This window comes from Rutidosis leptorrhynchoides, unplaced genomic scaffold (assembly GCF_046630445.1).
Source record: "Rutidosis leptorrhynchoides isolate AG116_Rl617_1_P2 unplaced genomic scaffold, CSIRO_AGI_Rlap_v1 contig584, whole genome shotgun sequence".
NCBI classification, from domain to species: domain Eukaryota; kingdom Viridiplantae; phylum Streptophyta; class Magnoliopsida; order Asterales; family Asteraceae; genus Rutidosis; species Rutidosis leptorrhynchoides.
In genome coordinates, this window is record NW_027266804.1 from 1 (window position 1) to 26,706 (window position 26,706).

Consider the following 26,706-nt stretch of genomic DNA (forward strand, 5'->3'; position numbering starts at 1 on the left):
CATATGAACGATTTTTTTACGAATGAACATGAGCGATCAAACGAACATGAACACAAATTACCACCTTTTGACTGTTATTGGTTAATCATGTTCGAGAAATAGTCAAGTAGGTGATCTTCAAAAAAAGGTGGTATCGCGAACTCTGTCAACGGATAATTTTTACCTGCCCTAGACTCGAACCCAAAATTTATGATTTGGATACCCAAATCCTATCCACTTGGATAAACATACTCTATAGATTGGCCCAAATGAGTTCATCTGTTCTTTTATTCTCTTCTTAATTTATCATCTGATTGATTTTCCAGTCACTGGTTTTCGTTTTCCAACAAAAAAAAAATACAGTGATTCAATATATACATCCTTGAATTACACAGCAGAAAAAGATTCAAATGCATAATTCCCTCACTTTGCTGATGAAAAAGGTTAGATTGTTGTTGTGGCTATACAACAAAAAACAACTCTTAGCCGAAAAAGAAGAAGCTCGTGAATTCAGGATTTCATCCTCATTACAGAACGACTATAGAAAAACGTGCTGTCTGATGTACAAACAGAAAACAATCGTGCTTAAAAGAAGAGGTTATATAGACAAATTCACCAATAAAGACCAGTTACAGAGTTCACTGGAAGAGAAGGGCGTTTTCAGTTTGTGGTTCGACAACAAGTTGCTAAACTGTCAGCAGCTCCTGTGAAACAAAAGCCAAATCCATTAGTCCTTAGAACAATGACGAAACTAAATAATGACAGAGAGGGAAGTTCCAAAATGAAAGAAACAGCCAGAAGCTCAATTTTTAATTGCAACAAGCCTCTTACCTTCTCTTTCTGTTTGCTGATGCTATCGATCTTTTTAATATATTCATCTGTCAACTTCTGCAAATGAAAAAGATATGGACGAGTGAGAATGTTTTCAAAACACAAAACTTGCTGAAGGTTATTTTTGGAAGAGAGTACAATTTACTCCTATTTTCTCTCGTATATGGAGTTCATAGTTACAATAAAAAAGAAACAGATTTCATGGATTCTGATCTAGTTAATAAATTCTAGACAGTTTCGTCACGAAAAAGCAACATTACCTGCAAATCACCAGAAAGATCCTTCACGTTGTCTTCTGAGAGTTTCTTATCCTGAGAAATTAAAAATTTTACAGAACATGTTAAATGAGAGAAATAGGAAAGCTACAAAAAGAAAAGGTAGGGCAAGGGGAGACGTGGGCTTGTCGAGGGATGATGAGAGCAGATTTACCTTCTCAAGCTTTTCATAGGCTTTTAAAGCATCCCTTCTTATATTCCTCAAAGCCACCTAAAAGTAGTCGATATTCAAGAAGAAAATAACAAAACATTAGAAGTTTTATAGGGAGAGAGAAATTAATTTATAATGTCAAACTGCCGGTGCCATTTTCATGCAGAGCTTACCAATGCCGGAAATGTCTAGAAAAATAATGATCTGTGAATTATTTATGAAGCGGTGAGCTATCTTAAACAATTGACAATGGAAGCATAAATACCTTCCCTTCTTCAGCTTGTTTGGACACAACTTTAGTCAATTCCTGCATTAACATCAGCAGGCCATTAGATTTCTTTCCTTCAAATGGCTTCTCCTTTTAACAATGTTTGAGCATATATGACTAACTTCCCCTTAAAATGAAATGGATGGTATTAACTAACCTACTAATAGATAACAGGCATGTATGAGAGCGACAAATTCTACAGCAATTTGGTCCACAATGCATAGACATTTGAACCATAAGTGAGACGGACTTGGGGAGAGTTTGAGCAAAAGTGGCAGGACAAAAAAATAAAGAACTATAGTAAGTTGCAACCTTGTTTATGTCAGGAAACCATAGTTCGGCAAATTTCTCATCTCAAATGTGAGTTTAGCATCTGATATATTAAAAATCACTGTACAATTTGACCGTAAACAATTGGGATAGCTATAATGGCAGGATGGATATGGATGTCAGAATTTCAATTCAAAAGGGTAGAAATCAAAGTTTTTAGAAACTTGTTGGGTACTAAAATGATTTCGAATGAGAAGAGAACTAGAAAAAAATCAAATCTACCTTCCTTCTGTCAGATGTAAGTTGAGGAAGGGACAACCGTATCACATCACCATCATTGTTTGGTGTCATACCAAGATCGGAGCTAACTATTGCCTTCTCTATTGCTTTTAAGCTGAAAGAAAGACAAAGTTCAATAGTTTTAAGAATGGACATGACAGGAAAAATTATGTAAAACGAACGTCAAGAACTTTAGTCATGAATGCAAAGCATATCAACTGGGAAAATAGAAAACTATTGATTTCAAAGTCCGCGAATAGGCAACCTCCTACCACTATCTCCTCTACCCAATAACTAGAATTAAGATGCAAGACTCAGCAGAAGCCTTGACCAACTGTCCATCGTTTTATTTTAGGTACCTGGATTTGTCATATGGCTGGATCATCAGAGAAGATGCATCAGGAGTACTGATTTGTGCTAAGCTCTTCAAGTTTACAGGGCTTCCATAATATTCCACCTATGAAGACAAGCACTACATCATTTCCAAGAGAGAGCATGAAATTATATACCGATAACAGTTAACAAGAAACTGGAAACCCATGTAGATGACAGTGATTTCTAGCCTGAAACTATCAAACTGTCATTCAGCAGACGATAAATATTGAAACACAGAAAAACTCCAATCACTCTCGGATTTTCTATATTGGAAATGTATAATCTATAAAAACTCCACAAAAACAAATCAAAAAGGAAAAAAGCAATCCACATTGCTTAATACCATTGCAAGTACCAATTTTGCTAAACCGACACTTATCCAGGAACAGAAGGAACACATAAAGAGTGTTAGTATACCTCAATCTTGTCAAGCATAGCAGGATTTGCTCTTCCAGTTCTTAACGAGTTGAAATTGGTTCGAAGTGTTTCAACAGTCTTATCCATCCTTGCTCTCTGAGGAAGAAACAGAAAGCCAGCAATAGAGCTAAAATGCACCAATTACATCAATCACTAAAATAACTCCCCAGCATCTTTCAATCACACTCTAAATTTGCAACCAAACAACCAATGTCGTCAAACACTCACCACATCTTTCTCTATAGCAGATTTCTCTGCTTCAATTTCTTCGATAGTTGCACACCTCACACCTCCCATACTGCATCGACAACTTAATAAACACACAAAAATACAACCAGGCTTACGAAAAAGCACCACAGAGGCATTTCATCGAACAGGAGCTAAACATTCAAAAAACATAACGAAACACCGATTAACAGTAATAAAAACTTGCCTCTTCTGCACAAATCGTTTCACAGAAGACTTGACAGAGAATTTCACAGCGCCACTCTGAAGTCTCACGTAGTTAGCAGCTGCGCTCCATGAATGTACGTTAACACTTCTCGAACGCTTCTGAGCTCCTCCATTGCACGAACCTGTATTTTTACACATTCACATCAATGACATTGCTAAACCACAATCAAAATCACCAAAAAAAAAAAGTAAAAATCAAACATAATACCGTGAAGCAAGAGTAACGATCTCGGAAGGTTAAGCTTTGGTTGAAGAATAGCAGTTGATGATAAGGAAGTCGCCATTTTTTCAACTTTGAAGCTTTATTTAAACTGATTTTCAGAAATGGAGGTAATACGAAAAGGATATATGGATAAGAGAAAAAATTGACTTTCAGAGTGGGGGTGTTTGGTTACATGTACTAGCGTGATCTATTCACGAACAGTGTAACCAATACTGGGGCAGACAAATTGGGCCCTATGATCTAACTCTGTAAAGCAGTTTTTTTCTAATTAGGCTTTCAAAATAATTTAGGCCCATAAGCGAACGTAAATTTTCATCATTATAATAGGCCGGTAAGGATTTTGAACCGAGCCAAAACCGATCCTGGTCAAATCCGAGATTGGACCAGTCAACCCTTAAATCGGCGATTCATACGGACCGGGCTGGTTCATGAATGAGAATTTTCATCGGTTCATAAAAGTAAGAAACAAACAACTTTCACTACTAATTTTATCAATTATTTATATTTCTCATAAATAATTCTTTAAATTTTGTTTAAATACATTGGAAATATTTAAAAAATAACTTTATTTAAAAGAAAAATTAAATATGAGTTGGTCTTGAATCGACCTCATATCTAGGGTTGGTTGGCAATTTAGATCCGAATGCGATCCGTTGCGGATCGGATCGGATCGAAAAGTCCGTGGATTGGATCGGATTCGGATATAAAAAATTATTATCTGAAAAATCCGATCCGATTCGATAGATTATTATATAAATATAAATATCATTAATATTATTATTTTAACGATAAATCTAAGGCACAATACACATAACTCATTAAATAAAGTCTATTTTTAGTGAATTTAATTAAACAGAATTTAATTAAACGTAAAGTAAAAAATAAAATAAAATTCTTAAAAACAAAAAATATTTGTGTAAATTTGACATTTGAAATTGATTAAATTTAAAATGTTTGAAATTCGGATCGGAGCGGATCGGATCGGATCGGATTTTTTTTTTTTGCGGATCAGATTCGGATACTAGTTGTGAATATCCGCGGATCGGATCGGATTGGATTATAGCGTCCGGATTTTTTTTCGGATCGGATCGAAGAAATTAAGGGAATATCCAATCCGATCCGCTCCATTGCCAATCCTACTTATATCGGACAATAACGGTATGTAAATGGTTCATATACGATTCAAAGTTTTTACAAAATAAAATTGGCACGAAACCATCTTAAAATCCAGTTGGTCGAACCATCTAAGAACCCGTTCATGGGAGAATCATTAAAAACATAACTTGAACCTGAAAGAACATGGAACAATCTTAAAATCCAATTCATCGAACCATCTACTACCCGTTCATGGTAGGATCATTAAAAACTGAACCCCGGTTTGTTGAATCGAAACTGGCCAAAACCGAGACACGTAAGCAGTTCTTGTAGTTTGACTTTGACTCATAATTCCTTTTCCTTCTCTTATTTTTTTCTTTTTTGGCAAAATGTTTTTCTCCTAAAAAAAACAACATAACTAATTTTCTATAATTAACCTAGTAAAATCAAATTTTTGTCTGGTTGGCATCTCCTCTATGCTGTTTTATAGCATAAGGAGACACTATAAAATCCCAATGAACTTTTGTTACTCATACCAACAATAAATAAATTCATTTTCCATTCAATAAATTCTTTTTTTTCTCTCAATCGATCCTTCTTTTACGCCCTTTAGTATCCTTTTCGTCGAGCGACCGATCAAGCGATCATGGGTTTGGCTAAGAGAGTACTATTGGGTTCCATTGTAGCTGCTATACTTTTCCAAGTCTCGCTTGCCGTTGTTCACGAAGTCGGAGACACTGCCGGATGGACCGCAGCAGACGTTGATTACGAGAAGTGGGCTTCGAGCAAAACCTTCCATGTTGGTGATACACTCGGTGAGATTTTAAATTATGGCATTGTCTCGAGTTTTAATTTTTAGAAAAATACTTAGGTTAAAATAATGTGATCAAGATTTCATTCCGAAATGTAAGATTCAACGCTCCTACATTTTGAAATTGGTGAACGCTTCGTTCCTATCTCTTAAAATGATGGATGGATGATGAAGGAATTTAGTTCCGACATGTAGGATCTATAGCTCTTACCGTTTTCACTTTTGATCTCGATAAGAGAAAACTTATAATTTGGTCCTACTAAAAAAATTATTGGTGGAGCTATATACACTTCTTAAAGTCTTATCATTTTTTCATTTAAGTCCTTAGTTTAGCTAATATTATTTTCGGTCTAATAATAGGAATTTTCATTCCTTTTACTAGCGTTCTACATTCCACGTTCTATCGTCCCTTCATAGGTATGAACTTGATTTTAACTATCTTGGATAGGAAGTTCCCATTATAAACATACGAATCATCTTTTAATAATGATTGAATAAATGTTTATATGAATTTGCATGTACATTCCTGCCTAAGAAAATCTCATGGTATATAATTCATTGAATATTAGAAAATATTTAACATTTTATTGTGCATGCAGTGTTTAAATACAACAAGAATGCCCATGATGTTCTTCAAGTATCAGAGGAAGATTTCAAATTTTGCGCCATAACTTCTCCGATCACCAAGTATACCACCGGAGAGGATTCCGTCCCCCTAAAAGCTGCAGGGAATTACTACTTTCTTTGCAGTATTACCGGACATTGCCAGGGTGGACAAAAGGTTGCAATTTCAGTAAAGGTTGGAGCTGGTGGTGATAAGGATGCTTCAAATACTGCTACTACTACTAATAATACTCAAGCTCCAAGTGAAGCTCCATCGTCTTCTTCAACACCGTTCAATGCAAACAGTGCTCAAGGTGAAGCTCCGGCATCGTCAACTCCGGTCGATCCGCATGGTGCTCCTGAAAGCGGTGCTTTATCTATGGGTTGCTCCATGGTTATGTTGGGATTCAGTGCTCTAATTGCTTTCTTTGCTTATTAGAGATACTTGAACTTAATAATGGCCATGTTTTAGTTTCATTTGTGTGATATTCTTGATAAAGAAGTTCAAGATTACAATGTCTAAATGAATCGATATTAAATTTGTGTGACAAACAATACTATTGATTATTTATAGTTCCACCAACCAGAGCATATATTATAAATTTTTTCCTGAAATTGAGCATATACTATAATTAGATGAATATTTTCTGGAGTTTGTCGGTATTCAACTAATTATTAACTACAACAATTAGGACAGCGACCTAATGATTCATCATTTACTCCTTCATGATGATGTTGGGGATTCGATTTTTTGGAAGCAAACATCGAAAAACTACGAGTATAATTGTATTAGCTAGGAATGTCAAAAAGAAATTAAAAAAAAAAATAATCATTGTCGACTATGAATCAATCTTTGGAGGGGACCATCTAGTGGCAACAATAGGACTTTTAACAACATATTTACCTCCATAACCAACCCACTTAACATAACCATGGACCAAATTCTCTTTCATTAGTCTCCTACCTTCAATCAACAACTTGTAACTCTTCTTCTCGTTCTTCTTTTCCAACTCTAACTTGTCTGGGAGGACGGTTACCTTAAAACCTCTCATAAGCTTTACATGGGATGTATAACTCGACATGTCTTCTCCGACATTTGTTACCGTTCGATGAAACGCCTTCACCGTAGTCGTATTGGCTTACAAATCATTAGCCTTAAAAAACGCGATAAATGAAGGGTAATTCAAATTTAGTGATGCCATGGAACAATCCTTAATAACATGATTCAACCTTATTATGACTTTTATTTGGCTTTTCGTGTAATTCAAACCACAAAGGAGATTGATATAGTCATCAACCGAAGCATTGTAAATAAGGCCAGGGTGTAGTGCCTTGTTTGGATCCATATGACCACTTCCATAAGCTAAAGGACTCTCAGGCTGTAACAAGTTGTCATCACCCAAGCCTTTAAAAGGATTCTTTGTGTTATCATTTGTATATGTTGTTGTAATCATTGCGGACTGAATTGCAGATGGACTCCAATCCGGGTGTACGGATTTTAAAAGTGCCGCTACTCCAGCCGCTTGGGGACAAGCCATAGACGTTCCGGACATTAGATTGAATTTATTGTAAACGACTAGTGGAGGAAGGACTGATATATTTGGAGGCCAAGCAGCTAAAATCAAGGTACCAGGAGCCATAATGTCGGGTTTCAAAACATAAGGGCATACTATTGATGGACCTCTCGTGCTGTAACTCGTAATCTTTGGTGCCGGTTTTGTACCCAAAACGGTGAGTTTAAGTTCCAAGCTTGCTTTTGGCCTTTCCGTAGTCTTGATGTAGTTTTTGATAAACTTACCATCGTTTAGATTTATGAATATCGCCGGAAATGAGGTAGGGAGGTAGTCTTCTAATTCCATAATATTTGTTAGGAAAATAGCCCCAACAACAGTTGCACGACAGACATTTTCCATTTGATCAAACAACCTAGCACTTGAATCACACATGACGATCTTTCCTCGCCCAATTTTGTTTAATTCATCTATGTACTTGCATTGTCCCACGGACAAAACAATAGGAAATTGAGTTGATGCAGGGAAATCTCTGGTATAGATAGCAGAGCCGGTTGTTATGTTTCCATCTTCGAGTTTTAAATTCGCGCTAAATTTCTGGTCCATGGTCCCTGCTGCGACGGTTAAAACCCACGAGTTACCATTTTGGATAGGACTGATCGAGCCTTCGTTCCCGGCTGATGTGGCGATGAATATATGTTGAGTTGTCTTGTTTCGTGAGGCTAGCATTCCAAGATGTTGTGGAAAGCCTATTGAATGCCAGGATTGAGTAAAAGGGAAAGAAGAAAAACAATGTAGTCAAAGTGAAGCTTGGAAAGAAGAAGGATGAAAATCAAGGAGTTGTTTTAGGAAGAATTTCTCCAAAAACATTCTTAGAAGTGTTTAAAATGAAGTTCAGGCAGTCCGGTCTGAAACTGACCGCCGGAGACGGGCTCAGGTTCGATTCAGGGAAAGGAGAGAAGAAGAAGAACACCGTTGCAGGTTTGGACTCAAATGCATATTGTGAAGAAGTTGAGGATCTTGGTGTAGTTATACTAAAAGCCAGGAACCTTGCCAGCTTTTCTGAAAGTTTGTCGACCGAGAATGCAATTGACAATCTGCGGAGCGATCGGCGATTAGTCGGAGCTCAGGCGACATGCCAAAATGTTCAGGAAGACGTCGGCTGCAATGCCTCTACGAGCAATTCATCTACAATTCCCCAGAATCAAAACGCTCAATTTGAAGGTTAGGATTTCCGTTTATGGCAATGCTACTGTAACTTAGAACTTTCCTTTTTGGTCTGTCGCGGAATAAAACTAGGGTTTAGTAGTTCTTTTGCTGTAGTTAATCAAAACAATCGATTCAAAGCTCTAGATTCTTTATAATAGATGTTGCGAATCGAATGGTTAAGTCAATTTCATCAATTACATAATAATGAATAATCTGCAAGCTCGGTCAGCTGTGTTCTTGAGTTTACTGCTAGAAATTGGGGATTTTGTATGATGTATAGATTTCTTGTTCCTTTCAATTCAGTGAAGCTACATTATGCATTTAGAAATTGTAGAGGATGTTTCTGCAAGTTTTTAGCATGAGAAGAAGAGAATGATCATTGCTTAGTCTATTTCAGTTTACAGTTCAATAAGTTCAATAGTCATTTTAATTTCCAGTTAAGTTATTGAAGAAGTGAAGATGTAGAATCATTTGTTAGAGTATTTAGAAGCTTTCTGCAATGGTAGACATTATTGTTCATGGCTGAGACAGAAATCAGCTCCAAAGTCAACCTTTTGAAGCTTTTGAAGTCTAATCTGCATTTTTTAAGAAGAAGAAGTTCTCACAGCAACAAATTACTTCTTTTACTTCACCAGAAGGATTAAAATCAATCGTGAAAAAGTGGTGGCCAAGAAACCGAGTAAAATGGCTATGTGGCTCAATATCAGCTTTGTGGTCCAAAAAGCAAGTTTTGCTTTTCTTCTGGTTTTTACATGTCAGCATTTCAATTTCAGTATTTTGTAATTGCAAGTTTATGATGTCTCGGTTAATTTGGACTGCTATATAAAGTCCTTAAATTATAAACTTTACTCTTTATGAGCTGTGAATGAAAATCAGAGAAAAACATTCGAATTCATCACCATTTTTACAGTTTTAAAAGCTTATTTTTTTCTGCATTTGGTACTTAGGAACAACTAAAATCGATCCAGCCTTAGCTTTATTAGGATCATCCACCCTTAAACACAAGTGAGATAGTCTTGTTTTTGTATTTCATCATCAAATCTATGTCATGGAAGCAAAGATCATCGATTTCGTTTCTGTAAATTGAGTTTTCTTCATCTGCAAGTCATTAGAACTAGCTAGTTTCTTCTTGGATTGTGTTTGTGTTGTCTCTCTTGCTGCGGAGATCGGTTCATCACAGTCTATCAATATACCCTTTTCCACAGCGGCAAAAGTGCCTATCGCAATCGGGTCGTCATACATGGCGCTAGCATCAAGCCCCAATGAAAGCGATAGAACATCTACACCGTCGATGATCGCTTGATCAATAGCCGCGAGTACATCAGAAGCTAAACACCCTTCGTCCCAAAATACCTTGTACATTGCCACGTGCACGCGTGGAGCTATACCACTCGCTGTCCCCGGGGCATAGTCAAAGAAGGAAGTGTGGTCGATAAAATTCCTCGTGGCAGTGCTTAAAGTATGGGTCCCATGCCCATACGTATCCCTTGGAGAGTTCATAAATATCGTAACATTTTTGGGCAATTTAGCAATTAGGCCTTTGTTGAAGGACCTTGCTCCAATCAACTTCTTATTACATAATGATGAATTGAACTCGGTTCCACTCTCACATGCTCCTTTCCATCTTGATGGGATTTCGTCCATTCCGTCGCCGTTAAAGCTTTCGCTCTCAGGCCATACTCTAGTGTCCACGAGTCCAATGATGATGTCATGTCCGAACCGAGATTCTTTCCAGGGACTAGACAGATTAGGACTATTCAGTTCCAGAAACTTAGGAGCATGAGTTGTATGCTTTTTAACGCTCCTATCCTTAACGGAATAAAGATATCCTGGATAGTTTTCCAGTACTTCAAGCTCGTCAGGATGACGTTGTTGTCGGAGTTACAATATTAGAGGTGGTTGTTTCCGATAAAGAGGATAGAGTGGCTAAGTACCAAGCTTCATGGCCGGAGAAGGCTTTAGGCATTTCCGATAAGTCCATATGGACAATATAATTCTCAGCTACTACTATTGATGGAATAAAGCTCAAGAGTAAGATGGAGATAAGAGAAATTATATCTATAGCCATATGTGTGATAATTGTGAGGTGAAGATAAATGATTTGCAACCTAATTTTTTGAGATAGTAATGTCTTTCTATATATAGATCAAAATTATATTTTTAAAAAATAATTCCGTTACGTTTTCCATATGGTACAAATCATTTTATAATTTTTTTTGGCTTTACATTCAGTGCGTTGGGTATATTGTGATTGTGATTAAATATTGTTAATGTGGCTCATTGTTTAATTAGCTGTGCTTTTCATTTTAATTAATTTATTATATATATTGTCTTACAGTGATCTGTCAAGTATTATACGGTATTTCTAATGATTATGTTTGGATCAGATAGAGGGTTTATTATTAACTAAATGTCATTTTTCAGGTTGAATTTTTTTTATTTTTTATTTCAAACATCTTTTGCATAGGGTGTAACCTTTTAAGAGCATATATTAATTTTGTGTGATATTACTCAACCAAGCAGAGCATATTATTAGAATGATTAATATTTTTCACTCTACTACAAATCAGTCTCAGGAGCCAGAGGAGACCAACTAGTGGCAACAATAGGACTTCTAACAACATATTTACCTCCATTACCAACCCACTTAACATAACCATGAACCAAGTCTTCTCCATTAATCTCTTACCTTCAATCAACAACTTGTAACTCTTCTTCTCATTTTTCTTTTCAAACTCCAACTTGTCCGGGACGACGGTTACCTTAAACCCTCTCATAGGCTTTACGTAGGATGTATAACTCGACAAGTCATCTCCGACGTTCGTCACAGTCCGCTGAAACTCCTTCACCGTAGTCAAATTGGCTTTCGAATCATTACCATTAAAAAATGCGATAAATGAAGGGTAGTTTAGATCCAACGACGGCTTCGAACAATCTGTAACAACATTATTCGACCTTGCTATGACTTTAATTTGGCTTTTTGTGTAATTCAAGCCACAAAGGAGATTGATATAATCATGAGCCGAAGCGTTGTATATAAGGCCAGGGTGTAGCGCCTTGTTTGGATCCATATGCCCACCTCCAAAAGTTAAAGGACTAGCAGGCTGCAAGTTGTCATCACCCAAGTCTTTAATAGGATTGTTTGTGTTGTCATTTTTATATGACGTCGTAATCATTGCGGAGCGAATGGCGGCTGGGGTCCAATCCGGATGAACGGATTTCAAAAGTGCCCCTACTCTAGCCGCCTGGGGGCAAGCCATAGATGTTCCAGAATCCAAATTGAAATTATTGTAAACGGTTTGTAGAAAAAGGACGGAGATGTTTGTAGGCCAAGCAGCCAGAATTAAGGAACCAGGAGCCATGATGTCGGGTTTTAACACATAAGGGCATGCTACTGACGGGCCTCTCGAGGTATAACTTGTAACCATTGGCGCCGGCTTCGCATCCAAAAGGGTGAGTTTAAATTCCATGCTTGCTTCCGGCCTTTTAGCTGTCTTGATGTAGTTCTTGATTATTTTGCCATTGTTTGGATTCATGTATATCGCTGGAAATGAGGTTTGAATGTAGACTTCTAAGTCGGTAATATTTGTTACGAAAATACCTGCGACAACTGTTGCATTTTGGACATGCTCCACTTTATCATATAGGGTATCTGTGGGATCACACACCACGATCTTCTTTCGCCCAATTTTGTTTAAGTCGTCTGTATTATTGCATTCTCCCATGAAAACAATAGGAAATTGAGTTGAATGCGGGAAATCTCTAGGATAGAGAGCTGAGCCGGTTATTGTTTTTCCATCCCCGAGTTTTAAATTCGCGCTAAATTGTCGGTCCATGGTCCCTGCTGCTACCGTCAAGACCCACGGGTTACCGTTATGGAGGGAATTAACGAACGGGCCTTCATTTCCTGCTGATGTGGCAACGAATATTCCTTTTTCCATGGCAGCGAAAGTGGCTATTGCAACTGGGTCGTCATACATGGCCCTGACATCGATCCCAATCGAAAGCGACAATACGTCCACACCATCGATAATCGCTTGATCGATAGCCGCGATTACGTCCGAAGCTAAGTAGCCTTCGTCCCATAACGCCTTGTACATTGCCACGTGCGCACATGGAGCTATACCACTCGCGGTCCCCAAAGCATAACCGAAGAAGGAAGCATGGTCGACGTAGTTCCCTGCGGCCGTGCTCGAAGTGTGGGTCCCATGTCCATCGGTGTCACGTGGGGATTGCATGGATATTGTAATGTTGTTGGGCAATTGAGATATTAAACCTTTGTTGAAGGACCTGGCTCCAATCAACTTCTTATTACACAAAGATGAATTGAATTTGGTTCCACTTTCACATGCTCCCTTCCATCTTGATGGGATTTCGTCCATTCCATCATCGTTAAAGCTTTTGCTCTCCGGCCACACTCCAGTGTCGACGACTCCGATGATGACGTTGCGGCCAAACCTCGATTCTTTCCAGGCATTGATCGGTCGATTATGACTATTTGTAAGTTTAAGAAATTTAGGAGAATGGGTTGTATCTTTTGTAACACTCCTATCCTTAACAGAATAAAGATATCCTGGATAGTTTTTCAAGGCATTAAGCTCGTCGGGCGAGAGATTAGCACATAAACCATTAATAGCATGAGTATAAGTATAGATAAGTTGCGATGACGTCGTCGCAACATCATTAATAGAGGTGGTCTTTTCTGATAAAGAGGCTAGAGTGGCTAAGTACCAAGTTTCATGGCCGGAGAAGGCTTTCGGCATTGCCGACAAGTCCATATGGACTATGTAGTTGTCAGCTAGTACTGCTGAGAAAGAAAAGTTTAGTAAGATGGAGATAAGTGAAATTATATGTATAACCATGTTGTACGAAAAGAGAGATGATTTGTAGAGTATAATAATGTTATTATGTTATGAGATAATTAATAATGTTCTAGTCTATATATAGCCATCAATTTAAATGGACGGGGGAACCCTGATTAAGATTTTCTTCACTGAATCACTAGCATTTTTTATATTAAAAGAGTAAAAGATGTTTCTACGTTTTCCATATGCTATAAATCATTTCATATTTTATTGTTCATGGGTGTCTTGTATAAACCCACTATCTATAGTAATATACTTTTTTTTTGTATCGATCGAGTCTCTATTTGTAAAGGTATTATATACTTTACGAAAGGCAAAACGAAGCCCTTGTTATCTTGTGTTTATTTATTTTGGCTACATTGTCTCTCATATTTCAGTTTGAATTTTTAGTTCCAACGTTTGATATTCTGTTAGAGTATTTAGTCTCTCACGTCAAAAGTCCATTAAATATTGCTTATGTGTCATGTATAACCAATTGTATCACACCACGTGTCACTTACTTGGATCAATTTAACCACGTCACACTTTCTTGTCACTAAACCAAAACGATTCGGATACAGTTATCCATTTTTCCAAACAAACACAAATTGAACCGAAACTATTATAACCGAACTGAATCTATCTAACAGAAATTCAATGCATAAAACATGATTCGAATCTAATGTTAAAAACGTCATCTTCTTCTCTTTGTGGAACAAAACTTCATCTTTTACTCTCTTTTTTTCCGACAACATATTCCAATAATTCAACAATTGCAAACCCACAATAATTCAACTGCAAAAACCCAATATATATATATATACATACTACTCCATATCGGAGAAACTTAGCGACAAATATTCTAAAGTACAGAAAGTAGAAATATAAAATAAATAAATTCATATACTAATTGAGCTAAATTCATCCTCTTCTCACCACCGCCGAAAGCCTTTGCCAAAATTATCATCGGATATTTATTCACCGATTGACCATAATCAACATCAACCACCATTACCTATAACCGATCGATCCGAGTCCGAAATTGAAGGAAACTGACGCAGACGAGGATTGGGACAGATGCAGGCACTTAAGACACCGAAAGAGGCTGGAACGCCGCGAGTTGTCGCCTCTGTCGCAGCCGAGCGGAGTTCCGACGAGCCGCAGCAGTCGAACCCAATGTGGATAGACGAGGAGAGGAAGGAAACCGGATTGCCTCTAACACCCGACACCGTCAACACCTCGAGCGCCGCCACCGAAACTTTTGATCGCAAGTTATACGCCTCGAAACTCGACATTTTTCACTGGAAAACACATAGAAATGCTCATTAGGAAGCCTATTATAACATATCTAAAAATTAGACGAAAAGAAAAGATTTTTAAATTTAAAACTGAGACTTTAAACCTCGTTCTAGGCCAAACTTTCGAATTAGGGAAAACTAACCTTGAAATCGTATTCTTCATGTCGAAAACCATTGGATAGAGTCTAGAAATCGTGAAAATCGTCGACGGAGGACGGCAGTGCCGCCGTTAACCGTCGTCTTGTCGAGTGAGAATTTGAGATAGAGAAGAAGTTTTGTCGAACACAGAGAAGGAGGAGTTTTTAACATTAGGTTCGAATCATGTTTTATGCATTGGATTTCTATTTCTATTACTATTAGACAGATTCGCTTCAGTTTTATAGTTTCGGTGTGGTTCGTGTTTATTTGGGAAGATGGATAACTGCATCCGAATCGTTTTGGTTTAGTGACAAGAAAGTGTGACGTGGCAGGTGTGTTTGGTATAACTTTTTTTTTCTACTTTTGTTGTGTATTAAAATAACATTTGTATTTGTTATAGCTTTTTTTCTACTTATATCATAAAAGCGAATTTGTATAAATGAATTTGAAAAGTAATTTCATAAAACATGAATTTAATTGAAAATAATTCTTATTATATTTACCAAAATTCAATTTATCTTATTATTAAAAACTACTTTTCTATAAAATAAAAAAGTACTTAATAAAAAAGTCATGACAAACGGACATTAATTGGTCCAAATAAGTGACACGTGGTGTGATACAATCGGTTATACGGGACACGTAAGCAAGATTTAACGAACTTTTGACATGAGAGACTAAATACCCTAACAGAATATCAAACGTTGAGATTATGGATCCGAACTAAAACGTGAGGGACAATATAGCCAAAATAAATAAACATAAGGAACCAAGTGCTTGGTTTTGCCCTTTACGAAACTAAAAATCTCTTCAAATTTTCAAAGTTTATTTAGGTAGTGTCGTGATTCTAGATTAATATATTGGCAGCGGACGTCAGAGATCAATTTAATTAATTATTGTCTTAATATAAGCTGCTCCTTAATGACGGGATCGACATCAATCAAATACTATACGTTGTTCTTAATGATATTTTGTGGTGTAGAGGAGCATAAGTACTTAACGATATTTTTATTTTTATTCTCTCTTGAATTTGTATCTTGGGATTAATCATTTGTCTTTTTTTTTTATAAAAGAGCAGCTGAATTTTTGTTAAATTAAAATGGCTGAGTCACTTCAAATCAATTTATTTTCGATAAAGAAAAAACTTGCATCATGAGTTAGTGAGAGGTTCTACAATCATTTCGAATCTATCTAAAAGGCGAATTATATACGGAAGTCTAAGTATATATAGGAAAACAAAGTTATATAGATGCATATGAACTTAATACGTACTGATACATCCTAAAACATCTACCCGAATCATCCATTCCTCAGAAGGCAGCGTTCACCTCACTCAGCCAAGAGGTGGCTAAATGTATAAAGGCATGCACAGTAAACCTACAAGAAGTCGAGCTTCGAGTCAGCCATATCAAAGAAGGCCCAAAGCCCAAGTAAAGCCCAGTAAGTCTCGAAACGCGTGCGCTATATGTGCACGCCAACTCTCCACAATCTCCGCTCTCTCCAACTATTTCGGAGGTTGTGGCTACACCCTCACGTCATGAACCAACTGTTCTCATGCAACACTATATAAACCCAACGTCATCGTCGGGTTTGTCATTCCAACTCATTCTCACTTTCACTAACTCTAAACACGTTCACTTTTTAGTGTCATACTAACTTGAGCTTCGAAGTGCTAACGTCCGCCAGCCCGACTCATTTTTCTTCTTTAATTTCAGGTCACAAGCTCCGATCAAAACCATTCCTCTAGTCACAAGTACCGAAGGATCTCGACTCGAGCATATTCCATACCACATCGCGTACAACACACTATTAACAAAAATGAGAAATAGTTTCAACGACAGTGGGGGACAGTAAAAAACAAGTCAACAACCAGCCTTGATTTAATAATTTTCTAGGAGCTACACTTGACATGGAAAATTTTCTAGGAGCTAGATTTCCTAGTACAGGCCTGGAAATCTTAAGTAGAATTTCGCCATGATTCATATGTCTTCTAAGTACTATTGTACATGCCGTCAGAAAAATGAAGGAAAGTAAGAATTTAATGCATTTAAAAATCTACTTAATTTCTTCTAGAAATTCTCGTAATGCGGTATGAGAATTCATCATACAAAAGTAAAAAAAAGAAAAAAATCAGCGTCCAATATATCAGTAAAGAAGCCAAAACTATAAAAGGAAAGTTGCTACTTTTAATCTCTACAACACAATAATTAAAGTTAATTTCTATCTAAAAAACACAATAATTAGAACGTGATTAATTGTTGCTAAAATAATGCAAGAACACAGCCCTACTATTAAAGCTAACTGGGCTAAACGTTCATAAAGGAGAAAGAAATGTAATGAAAACTTTCCTAATGGTATAGTATTGATTAATATTGTTTAGATAACAGACCAGTCATGCTAAACACTAGAATGAAAAAGTGACAATTGAAGTCTTAATCATACTTTATGTGTCTTCCAGAGTGGGGGTATTTGGTTACATGCACTTTCTTTATGTAAGATCTTATCATGTCGGAGAGACGCCTATCCCATAAGCCGCCCCCCTTAAAACCCTATTATTTAATAAGGATTTGTTATGCGCGAGATGCCGACGACTCACAGCTGGGGAATCGTCGGAGTTGGAATATTAGAAGTGGTTTTTTTTTTTTTTTTATAGAGAAATAAAAGAGTAACAGATACAAAGAAAAGCAGTAACAAAATCAAAAGATAAAAAGAAAAAACAATGGTAGATAAAATTCTACCAATTACAATGATCAATTGCAGGACTAATCAACAGAAAATCAGCAGCATTTTGTTCAATATCAGGATCATTCGCCAGTACCAGTAACATTTGACTCGAAAACCTTCTTCACTATCGACATCAATATTGTGATAGTAGCCATCTTCAGCATAATAGAAAAACCAGCCATATCTGCTTTTCAAATAAAGAGTAGCAAACCAGCAGAGGATCTTCAAGGCAAGGTAACCAATGCAACAAATAGAATAAAACCATAAGAGAGATGAGTCCACCTGAGTTCGTCCAAGTCGGGAATTCCCAGTTGCAGCAGTGTGTCATTTTCAGTCTTGAGATTTATACCATCCGTATGACACTTCCAAGTTTTCGTTTCTTCACGTTTAATCTTCCAGGATGTACTTGAATGTATTAGAAGTGGTTGTTTCCGATAAAGAGGATAGAGCGGCTATGTACCAAGTTTCATGGCCGGAGAAGGCTTTGGGCATTGCCTATAAGTCCATGTGGACAATATAATAAATCTGTTACTCTTTCCATATGGTATAATGTATGAATCATTTGAAAGATTGTGGCTTTACATTCGGGATAAATAATAACATTTTTTGATACCTCCAGATTTAGATAACAAGTTGGTATCTCACACACTTTTTTTTATCACGTTAATTATAATATTTTTTCATTAATTTGCTTAACAAACTCATACCTTTGACTAAATTTATTTCGAAATACAAAAAATATTATTATCCATTTACATTCATTGAGTTTGGTATACTCATGTGTTTGTAATTAAATATTGTTACTGGGCTCATTGTTTGATTAGCTATGCTTTTCAGTTTAATTAATCGATTATATATATCGTCTTATTCTGCTTCTCCATAACTAGATCTATCAAGATTCAAGTATTTTATACAGTATTCTTAATTATGAAAATGTTTGGATCAGATTCAGGGTCTATTATTATCTCAGATTCATTTTCCCGGTTGAATTCTTATTTATATTATCTTTTTGCATAGGATATCAAAATGTCTAAGTAATTAGATTACGTTCTGATTAGGTGTTCGAGAGCATATAAAACACAGCCCAATTTAAGAAAGAATTAAAGCTGTGATTTCTTTTCTGTTTGGGTACTATATATATATATATATATATATATCAGGTTCGATTCGACTTTTGTTTTCCCAGTTCAGTTCGATATAGTAGATGAATATTTATTAAAGGTCTGTCTGTAAATATTATAGTCTACAACAAAGCAGTCACTGAAGCTGGAGGAGACCAGTTACTGGCAACAATAGGACTTTTAACAACAAATTTACCTCCATTACCAACCCACTTAAAATAACCATGAACCAAATCCTCTTTCATTAATCTCTTACCTTCAATCAATAACTTGTAACTCTTCTTCTCATTCTTCTTTTCGTACTCCAACTTGTCCGGGACAATAGTTACCTTAAACCCTCTCATATGTTTTACATAGGATGTATAACTCGACACGTCATCTCCAACATTCGTCACCGTCCGATGAAACTCCTTCGCTGTCGTAAAATTAGCTTTCAAATCATTAGCATTAAAAAACGCGATGAATGAAGGGTAATTTAGATCCAGTGACGTTCAAACAATCCTTAGCAACAATATTCGACCTTGCTATCAGTTTTATTTGGCTTTTCGTGTAATTCAATCCACAAAGGAGATTGAAATAATCATCGGCAGAAGCATCATAAATAAGGCCAGGGTGTAATGCCTTGTTTGGATCCATATGACCACCTCCGAAAGCTAAAAGACTAGCAGGCTGCAAGTTGTCATCACCCAAATCTTTAATAGGGTTATTTGTGTTATCATTTGTATATGATGTGGTAATCATTGCGGACCGAATGGCGGCTGGACTCCAATCCGGATGTACAGATTTCAAAAGGGCCCCTACTCCAGCAGCCTGAGGGCACGCCATAGATGTTCCGGAATCCAAATTGAAACCATTGTAAACCGCATCAAGGATTGAGATGTTTGTAGGCCAAGCAGCCAAAATTAAGGAACCAGGAGCCATGATGTCGGTTTTAAAACATAAGGGCATACTAGTGATGGGCCTCTCGAGGTATAACTTGTAGCCATTGGCGCCGGTTTGGTACATAAAACAGTAAATTTAAATTCAATGCTTGCTTTCGGCCTTTCGGCTATCCTAATGTAGTTTTTGATGATTTCCCCATTGTTTGGATTCATGAATATCACTAGAAACCAGGTTTGCATGTAGTCTTCTAAATCCGTTATAATTGTCATGAAAATACCCCCGACAGCTGTTGCATTGTCGACCTTCACCATTGTATCATATAGATGACCTGTGGGATGACACACGACGATCTTCTTTCGTCCAATTTTGTTTAAGTCATCTGTATTATTGCATTCTCCCATGAAAACAATAGGAAAGTGAGTTGAAGTTGGGAAATCTCCAGGGTAGAGAGTAGAGCCGGTTATTGTTTTTTCACCCCCGAGTTTTAAATCTGCACCAAATTATTACCATTATGTAGTGAATTAATAATCGGCCATCATTCCCTGCTGACATCGCGACGAATATTCCCTTTTCCATTGCAGCGAAAGTGGCAACCGCAATCGGGTCATTGTACATTTCACTGACGTCAATCCCAATCGAAAGCGATAAAACATCCACACCGTCTACAATTGCTTGATCGATGGCCGCGATTATGTCTGAAGAGAAGAAACCCTCGTCCCATGACACCTTATACATTGCCACATGGGCGCATGGAGCTATACCACTCGCAGTCCTCGGGGCATAACCTAAGAAGGAAGCATGGTTGACGTAGTTCCCTGCGGTGGTGCTCGAAGTGTAGGTCACATGCCCATATGTGTCGCGTGGGGAGTTCATGTATATCGTCACGTTCTAGGGTAAATGTGCAATTAGGCCTTTGTTGAAGGACCTGGCTCCAATCAACTTCTTATTACATAATGATGAATCGAATTGCATTCCATTTTCACAAAGTCCTCTCCATCTTTTTGGGATTTCGTCCATTCCTTCGTCGTTAAAGCTTTCGCTCTCTGGCCACACTCCAGTGTCAACAACTCCGATGATGACGTCAGAGCCGAACCTAGATTCTTTCCAGGCACTGATCGGCTGATTATGACTATTTGTAAGTTTAAGAAATTTTGGAGAATGAGTTGTATCTCTTGTAACAGTCCTATCCTTAATAGAATAAAGATATCCTGGATAGTTTTTCAAGGAATTAAGCTCGCCAGGCAAGAGATTGGCACAAAAACCATTTATAGCACGAGTATAAGTATAGATAAGTTACGGCGACGACGTCGCAACATCATTAATAGAGTTGGTCGTTTCCGATAAAGAGGCTAGAGTGGCTAAGTACCAAGTTTCATGGCCGGAAAAGGCTTTCGGCATTGCGGATAAGTCCATGTGGACTATATATTTGTCAGCCAGTACTGTTGAGAAAGAAAAGTTTAGTAAGACGGAGATAAGAGAAATTATATGTATACCCATGGTGTTATAATGTTATGAGATAATTAATAATGGGGTGGCTCTATTGTCACTAACAAAATGGCTAATGCCATGAAAACAATTTAATTATTTTATTGTTGTGACATATTTTCCCCTCCCTCTTTTATATTTATCGTTAGTCTTTCTGTCTCCTACAACGCTTATTTTTGCGATAATAGTGTTAGAATAATAGATTGATTTATCCTAGTCTCCTTTCCTCCGTTATCTTTTCAACGAGGAAACATACACCAACATTCTAGTTTGCACAAAGAGATTCAAACCAAGCTAAACACTAGCATACGTATTGTATAAGCTAAAAGATCACTGTTATGGGAAAATTCAACTTTGCATACATTATCAACTGAATTGTACTATATATTGAATTGTACTCTATATTAAAAAACATATGCACACCAATAATCCGGGACTAAAATTCTCTTAAATATTATGTATGCAGGTTTTTCCGAACAAAATATAAAATCCAAACTAGCAAATTCCCATGATGGGGCTATCCAACACGTTCTTTAGCTTTCTTGACTGCTTCACATCTCCAGTTCTCTCTACAAGGAATAACACAAATTCCCCAGATGTAGCTATCAAGCACATTCGTTTCTTTTTTCACCCTCTTGTTACTTACCTTTAAAGACTATCATTTTTCCTTTAGACGAGCTGAAGAAGTTTCTTTTTCTTACCAGGTTTTGCAAAATCTTGTAGAAGTTGACTTCTTGAAGCATCAATTCAATTTTCACTTTTCTCTGGGGTGGCTTCTATCACAAACTGTATAATAAGAAACACATCAAAAGTTTCTACCTTCTTTGACCAAGTATTTACTGCAAACAACGGAATTAGAAGGAAGAACTGAAACATTTACCACCAACAGTTTTCAATATTAATTACAAAATGTGAAAAACCTCAAACTAATGATATTAGGAAAAAAACGAGTCAAATTGAAAAAAGAACAGAAGCTGCATGCAGATAAAAACTTTACCTTTGGCGAGGATAGTATCTTCCAACTCCATGGATGTTAAAAAATAATGCCTTGGTAAACTCTTTGTGCAAACTGAGATCAAAATTCAATAATTCATGAGTAACATAGTGCAAATCCCATTTCAATTCCACCATAATGCAAATCCATTCCTGCTATGATAAAATTGTTCCCAACGCACATTGAAGTTCACGCATTGTCTATAACTACAAAAACAGTTCTGTCGTGCCATGTAAAAGAAGCAATGTTAGAGGGAAAAAAAAAGATTAAGAATACTCACAGTTGTTTTTTGTTTACATATTAAAATTATTATTACTAGAGTAGAACAAGAATTTTCCTACCCATCAGTTCCACAATATTCGATCCTCCATCCCGAAATTATTGAACAAAACTTCCATTTAAACCAAGTTTATACTACACGTGTGAGCCAAGATGAACAGCTTTCGACCATTTTTTAACATCAACAATCAATTTAACGAGTACTATTTTCAAACAATCCCAAATCCAATAAGAGGAGAGAAGAAGCTGAATTGAGACCAAGTAGAATTCCGTGAAGAGATCAAGAAGATTAATCAATTGTCCAAAAGAAAAGGCGACATACAATTAATCAATTGTAGAAGGAAAGAAGATTAAATCAATTGAAATCCTAGTTCCAATTAAAATTCGAAGCCTGACCTCAACCACACCGGTAGAGGCAACCAAGCAGAGATCCGACGTAATTATGGCGTAGTGAGGGCGATTGTGGAGGGAGGGGAGTTGAGTGATCGACGATGAAGGAAGAGAAGAAAGAGACAGGAGAAGGAAAATTGTTTTCACGGCGTTAACATATTTTAACGATTGAGATTTCAAAAAGATAAATATGTCTCGTCAGAATAATAATTAAATTATTTCATGACATTATCCATTTTTGGTTAGTGGCAAATAGAGCCACCCTCGAGTCTATATATAGAAATGATCAATTTAAATTACGGGAATCTGGTCAAGATTTTCTTCACTGAATCACTAACATTTTTTTATTAAATAAAAGAAAAGGCAAAAGATGTTCTCTACGTTTTTTCATGTGGTATATTTAATCATTTCATATTTTATTGTTCATGAGTGCTTTATATAAACCCACTATCGATTAGAAGTATACTACTCCATCCGTATCAAAATACATAATATTTTTAATTTTTAAATTCATTCATCAATATATATATCTAATCTATTTGTAGCATATGGATAGATGAATTGATGAATGAATCTAAAATATATTTTGATATAGAGGTATAAACTTTTTTTTTATCGAGACACTTTTTTTATAAAAGGTATTATATACTTTATGAAACTAAAAAAACACTAAAATTTCTAAGTTTATTTGGGTATCGTCTTGATTCTAGATTAATATATTAGTGATAGTGGACTTTAGAGATCAAATTTAGTTAATTAATGTCTTAATTATATAAGCTGCTCCTCAATGACTAGATCGATGTCGATATCCACTTAAAATAATTTATCTCTTCGCAATACAATTCCCATTTCTAGCTAGCTAGGTTGCTAACTATATATAAGTCCTTGATCTTAAGATAAATATACCAGTCCTTTTATGTTGCTCTAATTTATATATTTTTTTATAAACTAATATAATAATCCATCAATCCAAAGTTCGTTCTCTCAGGAATCAAACACATAACCTCTCGAAAGAAGAAACACCTTAACCATTAAGTCACGTTCTGATTAGTCTAATTTATATGTTGTTAAAGCGAGATTCGATAATTTTATCGGCTACGTATAAAAATAGTTCCTGAACGTTATTTCAGGAGTTCTTCAGGTGATTTTTAGCTAATAGAGAGTTGTATTTCTTCTCAAAACGTTTGATACCTATAGTATTAGTATTTATTGGGATATTATATTGTTAAGTATATATACTTAAATAGAAGCTGTTAATTATGTATTGACACGGTTAGTTTTTTTTTTTTTTTTCGTTTAGCCTAGCCTTTTAAGCTTCCATTCAGTGGTTTAAAATTGGCATTTTATCCCTCAAACCAGTATTGTACACATACCCACAGAGAAATGAAGGAATTTAATCTAATAAAACATGTACTCTTCTAGAAATTTCGTAATGTAGACATGGCCAAAGTTTGGTTTGGAACCAAAATCAAATCAGGTCACGAGCCGGTCAACGCGATTCTAGTTTCGGGATCGAAATTTTTACAGTTTTATTTTGATTTTTATCTTTTAAAATTTATATGTAACCAAATTGTGTAGATTTACAGTCTCGGTTCTGTTTTATCAAATTTAAGAACTATGAACTGTCGTTTCTGAACATACACTATAAATAAAATGACATATTCTGACAGTTAAATTTCAAGTGTCAGCAAATATTATATTTATAGAGTTAATTACAAACTGTCAAAACATCTTCTTAAAATAACAATAATTTATAAAAAAAACAGTGGGTATAAGTCGAAACCTTTTGTTACAGTTTTAACAAACTATTACAAATTATTCTATACAAAAAATTGCTAATTTTTCTTTTCCGATTTATTTAATAAAAACTTTAACACCGATGCTGTAACGACTCATTAAATCAAGCTTAGATTAACGTGTAATCGTGTCGACGTGGCGATAGTCTTTTTAATAAAATAATAATTTCGACGCATGTGTTTTACTTCGAGGTTTACGCTAAATTAAATTCGATTTCGACGCATGTGATTTTTTTTACGGTGATTACGCTAAATGGAGGATTTGAATTTCTTTTTTACGCATACATTGCTTGAGCGACAAGTTAGTTTCCTTTAAGTCCAATCTACGCTAGATATAAGTTATTCTTACGACGAGAATCGACGCTAGATCGACGACTAGATTCGATTAATTCGTGCGATAGTAATTAACAAAAATACGTCTAATGAATATTACTATGCTAAGAAAATTGTGCAAGAAGTAAATGATACAATTATAATATAAAATTCTAGTTATAAATAAAGTAGTGTTTACAAGAGATCTCTATAACAATTGATGTATATAACCCTAAGATATAAAAATTAAATCCTATGTACACTTCCTAGTGTTGTATAACAAGTAAACACTACATAGATTAGCCTAATGTTACAAGTTACATCATATTGCAAAGGATTTAAATAAAAATAAAGTGTCCTAAAATCTAAACAAGTCTACACTACAACTCAGCCAGCCAGCAATATAAACCAGCCCAGGCAGCCTGTCAATCAAGACAAGGCAGCCCATAAAAACTGCCAATTTCAGCTGCCACAACCTAGAGATGCAGTCTTTGACCCTTTTCCCTGCACAAAACACAACAGCCAGCCATTAACACTGTATAGTTACATCTGTAAGGCAGCAAACTACCTCAATCCATTGAGTCACCACTACTGCTGCTGCATGCCAGCCACATCTATGTGATTTGGCAGCCCCTAAAGCCCCATATATATACATGCAATTCTCCTATTCTACAAAAAGACTGCCAGCAGACCATTTCCATATTCTGACTGATCTAAACAATCACCAATACTCAGCAAGCACAGTCCAGAATCACAGTCCAAATTCATCACAAACCATTACATCGCCGAGACAGATTACGAAGCATTAACAAGAAAATTTCCAGAAAATTCTCAAATTCAAATATGTTTAACTAGAGGCAGGGGGGAGTATTTTTGATAAAAGGGGTATACCGTTTTGTTGGCCGGAAACCGCTGAGTCGAGGCCGAGTTGTAACTGAGTTGAAGTTGAGTTTACCAAGTCTTGACCGAGTTCGTGCACCAGAGGCGAGCCAAGGCGACGACGACTCCATTTACGTTGAGAAACGTCATCAATTCCATCGTGGACCGCGGTTGACCAGCCGAGAGAAGCCTTTGACCGTCGTTGACCGGACGTGCCTGCTCTACTCTTGACCGAGTTGACCACCCAACAGCAAGCCGAGACCACCACGACCGCGGAATCACCGGGAAATGTCATCAATTTCGTCGTTGACCTTGATTGACCGGGATTTTGAGGTGAGATTTCGTCGCCTTTTTCTCGTCAATTCAGCATGAAAATTATATCAAAACACTCCTAAGACACTCACGAACAACATATATAAGAATCAAGTAAAAACCCCAATTTTTGTTCATAATCAATCGAGACTTTAAATCGAAATTAAACGAAATATAAGAGAAATTGAGAGAAACCGACTTTAGAAACGTGATCTATGCATCGAAAGGAACAAAACCCGACCAAGGTTTGGCCGGATAGGCCGTCGGACTGCGTGAATGGAGACGGAGGCAGAGAACGGCGTGAGTCGGGGAAGAGAAGAAGAGAGGAAGAAGAAGAAAATGATTGGACCAATCGGTCCAGTCCGTTTATATAGCAAAACCATAAAAATCGATTTTATGCTTAGATTACGATTTTGTCCCTTAAAGTTTAATGAATTCACAAAAATATTAACGTCAGATTTCCGGTCATTAAGTTAGTCAATGGTTTTATAGTCATTTTACA

General features: G+C 36.4%; 2 protein-coding genes and 2 pseudogenes across 2 annotated transcripts; all 4 read right to left on the reverse strand.

Moving 5' to 3' along the window:
• Positions 1 to 665: 665 nt before the first annotated feature.
• On the reverse strand, positions 666 to 3,582 carry LOC139884657 (ribosome-recycling factor, chloroplastic-like). The gene is made up of 11 exons (XM_071868660.1): positions 3,507 to 3,582; positions 3,279 to 3,420; positions 3,074 to 3,143; positions 2,846 to 2,941; positions 2,413 to 2,510; positions 2,057 to 2,168; positions 1,502 to 1,543; positions 1,240 to 1,296; positions 1,071 to 1,121; positions 811 to 867; positions 666 to 683 (listed from the first exon to the last, which is right to left on the reverse strand). Exons 1-11 carry the CDS (start codon positions 3,580 to 3,582, stop codon positions 666 to 668), a joined length of 819 nt encoding a protein of 272 aa, XP_071724761.1.
• Positions 3,583 to 7,169: 3,587 nt separating this feature from the next.
• LOC139884651 (subtilisin-like protease SBT3) lies at positions 7,170 to 8,270 on the reverse strand. Its single transcript, XM_071868658.1, has one exon. It carries the CDS (start codon positions 8,268 to 8,270, stop codon positions 7,170 to 7,172), a length of 1,101 nt encoding a protein of 366 aa, XP_071724759.1.
• A 3,039-nt stretch (positions 8,271 to 11,309) lies between these two features.
• LOC139884652 (subtilisin-like protease SBT3) lies at positions 11,310 to 13,612 on the reverse strand (annotated as a pseudogene).
• A 5,385-nt stretch (positions 13,613 to 18,997) lies between these two features.
• On the reverse strand, positions 18,998 to 21,254 carry LOC139884654 (subtilisin-like protease SBT3; annotated as a pseudogene).
• Positions 21,255 to 26,706: the final 5,452 nt, after the last annotated feature.

Coding starts and splice junctions, on each gene's coding strand:
- LOC139884657 (XM_071868660.1), bottom strand. CDS start 3,582: ATGGCGACTTCCTTATCATCAACTGCTATTCTTCAACCAAAGCTTAAC. Junction 1,297..1,501: donor AACAAGCTGAAGAAGGGAAG/GTATTTATGCTT, acceptor GACTACTTTTAG/GTGGCTTTGAGGAATATAAG. Junction 868..1,070: donor ATCTTTCTGGTGATTTGCAG/GTAATGTTGCTT, acceptor TTTCATTTGCAG/AAGTTGACAGATGAATATAT.
- LOC139884651 (XM_071868658.1), bottom strand. CDS start 8,270: ATGCTAGCCTCACGAAACAAGACAACTCAACATATATTCATCGCCACA.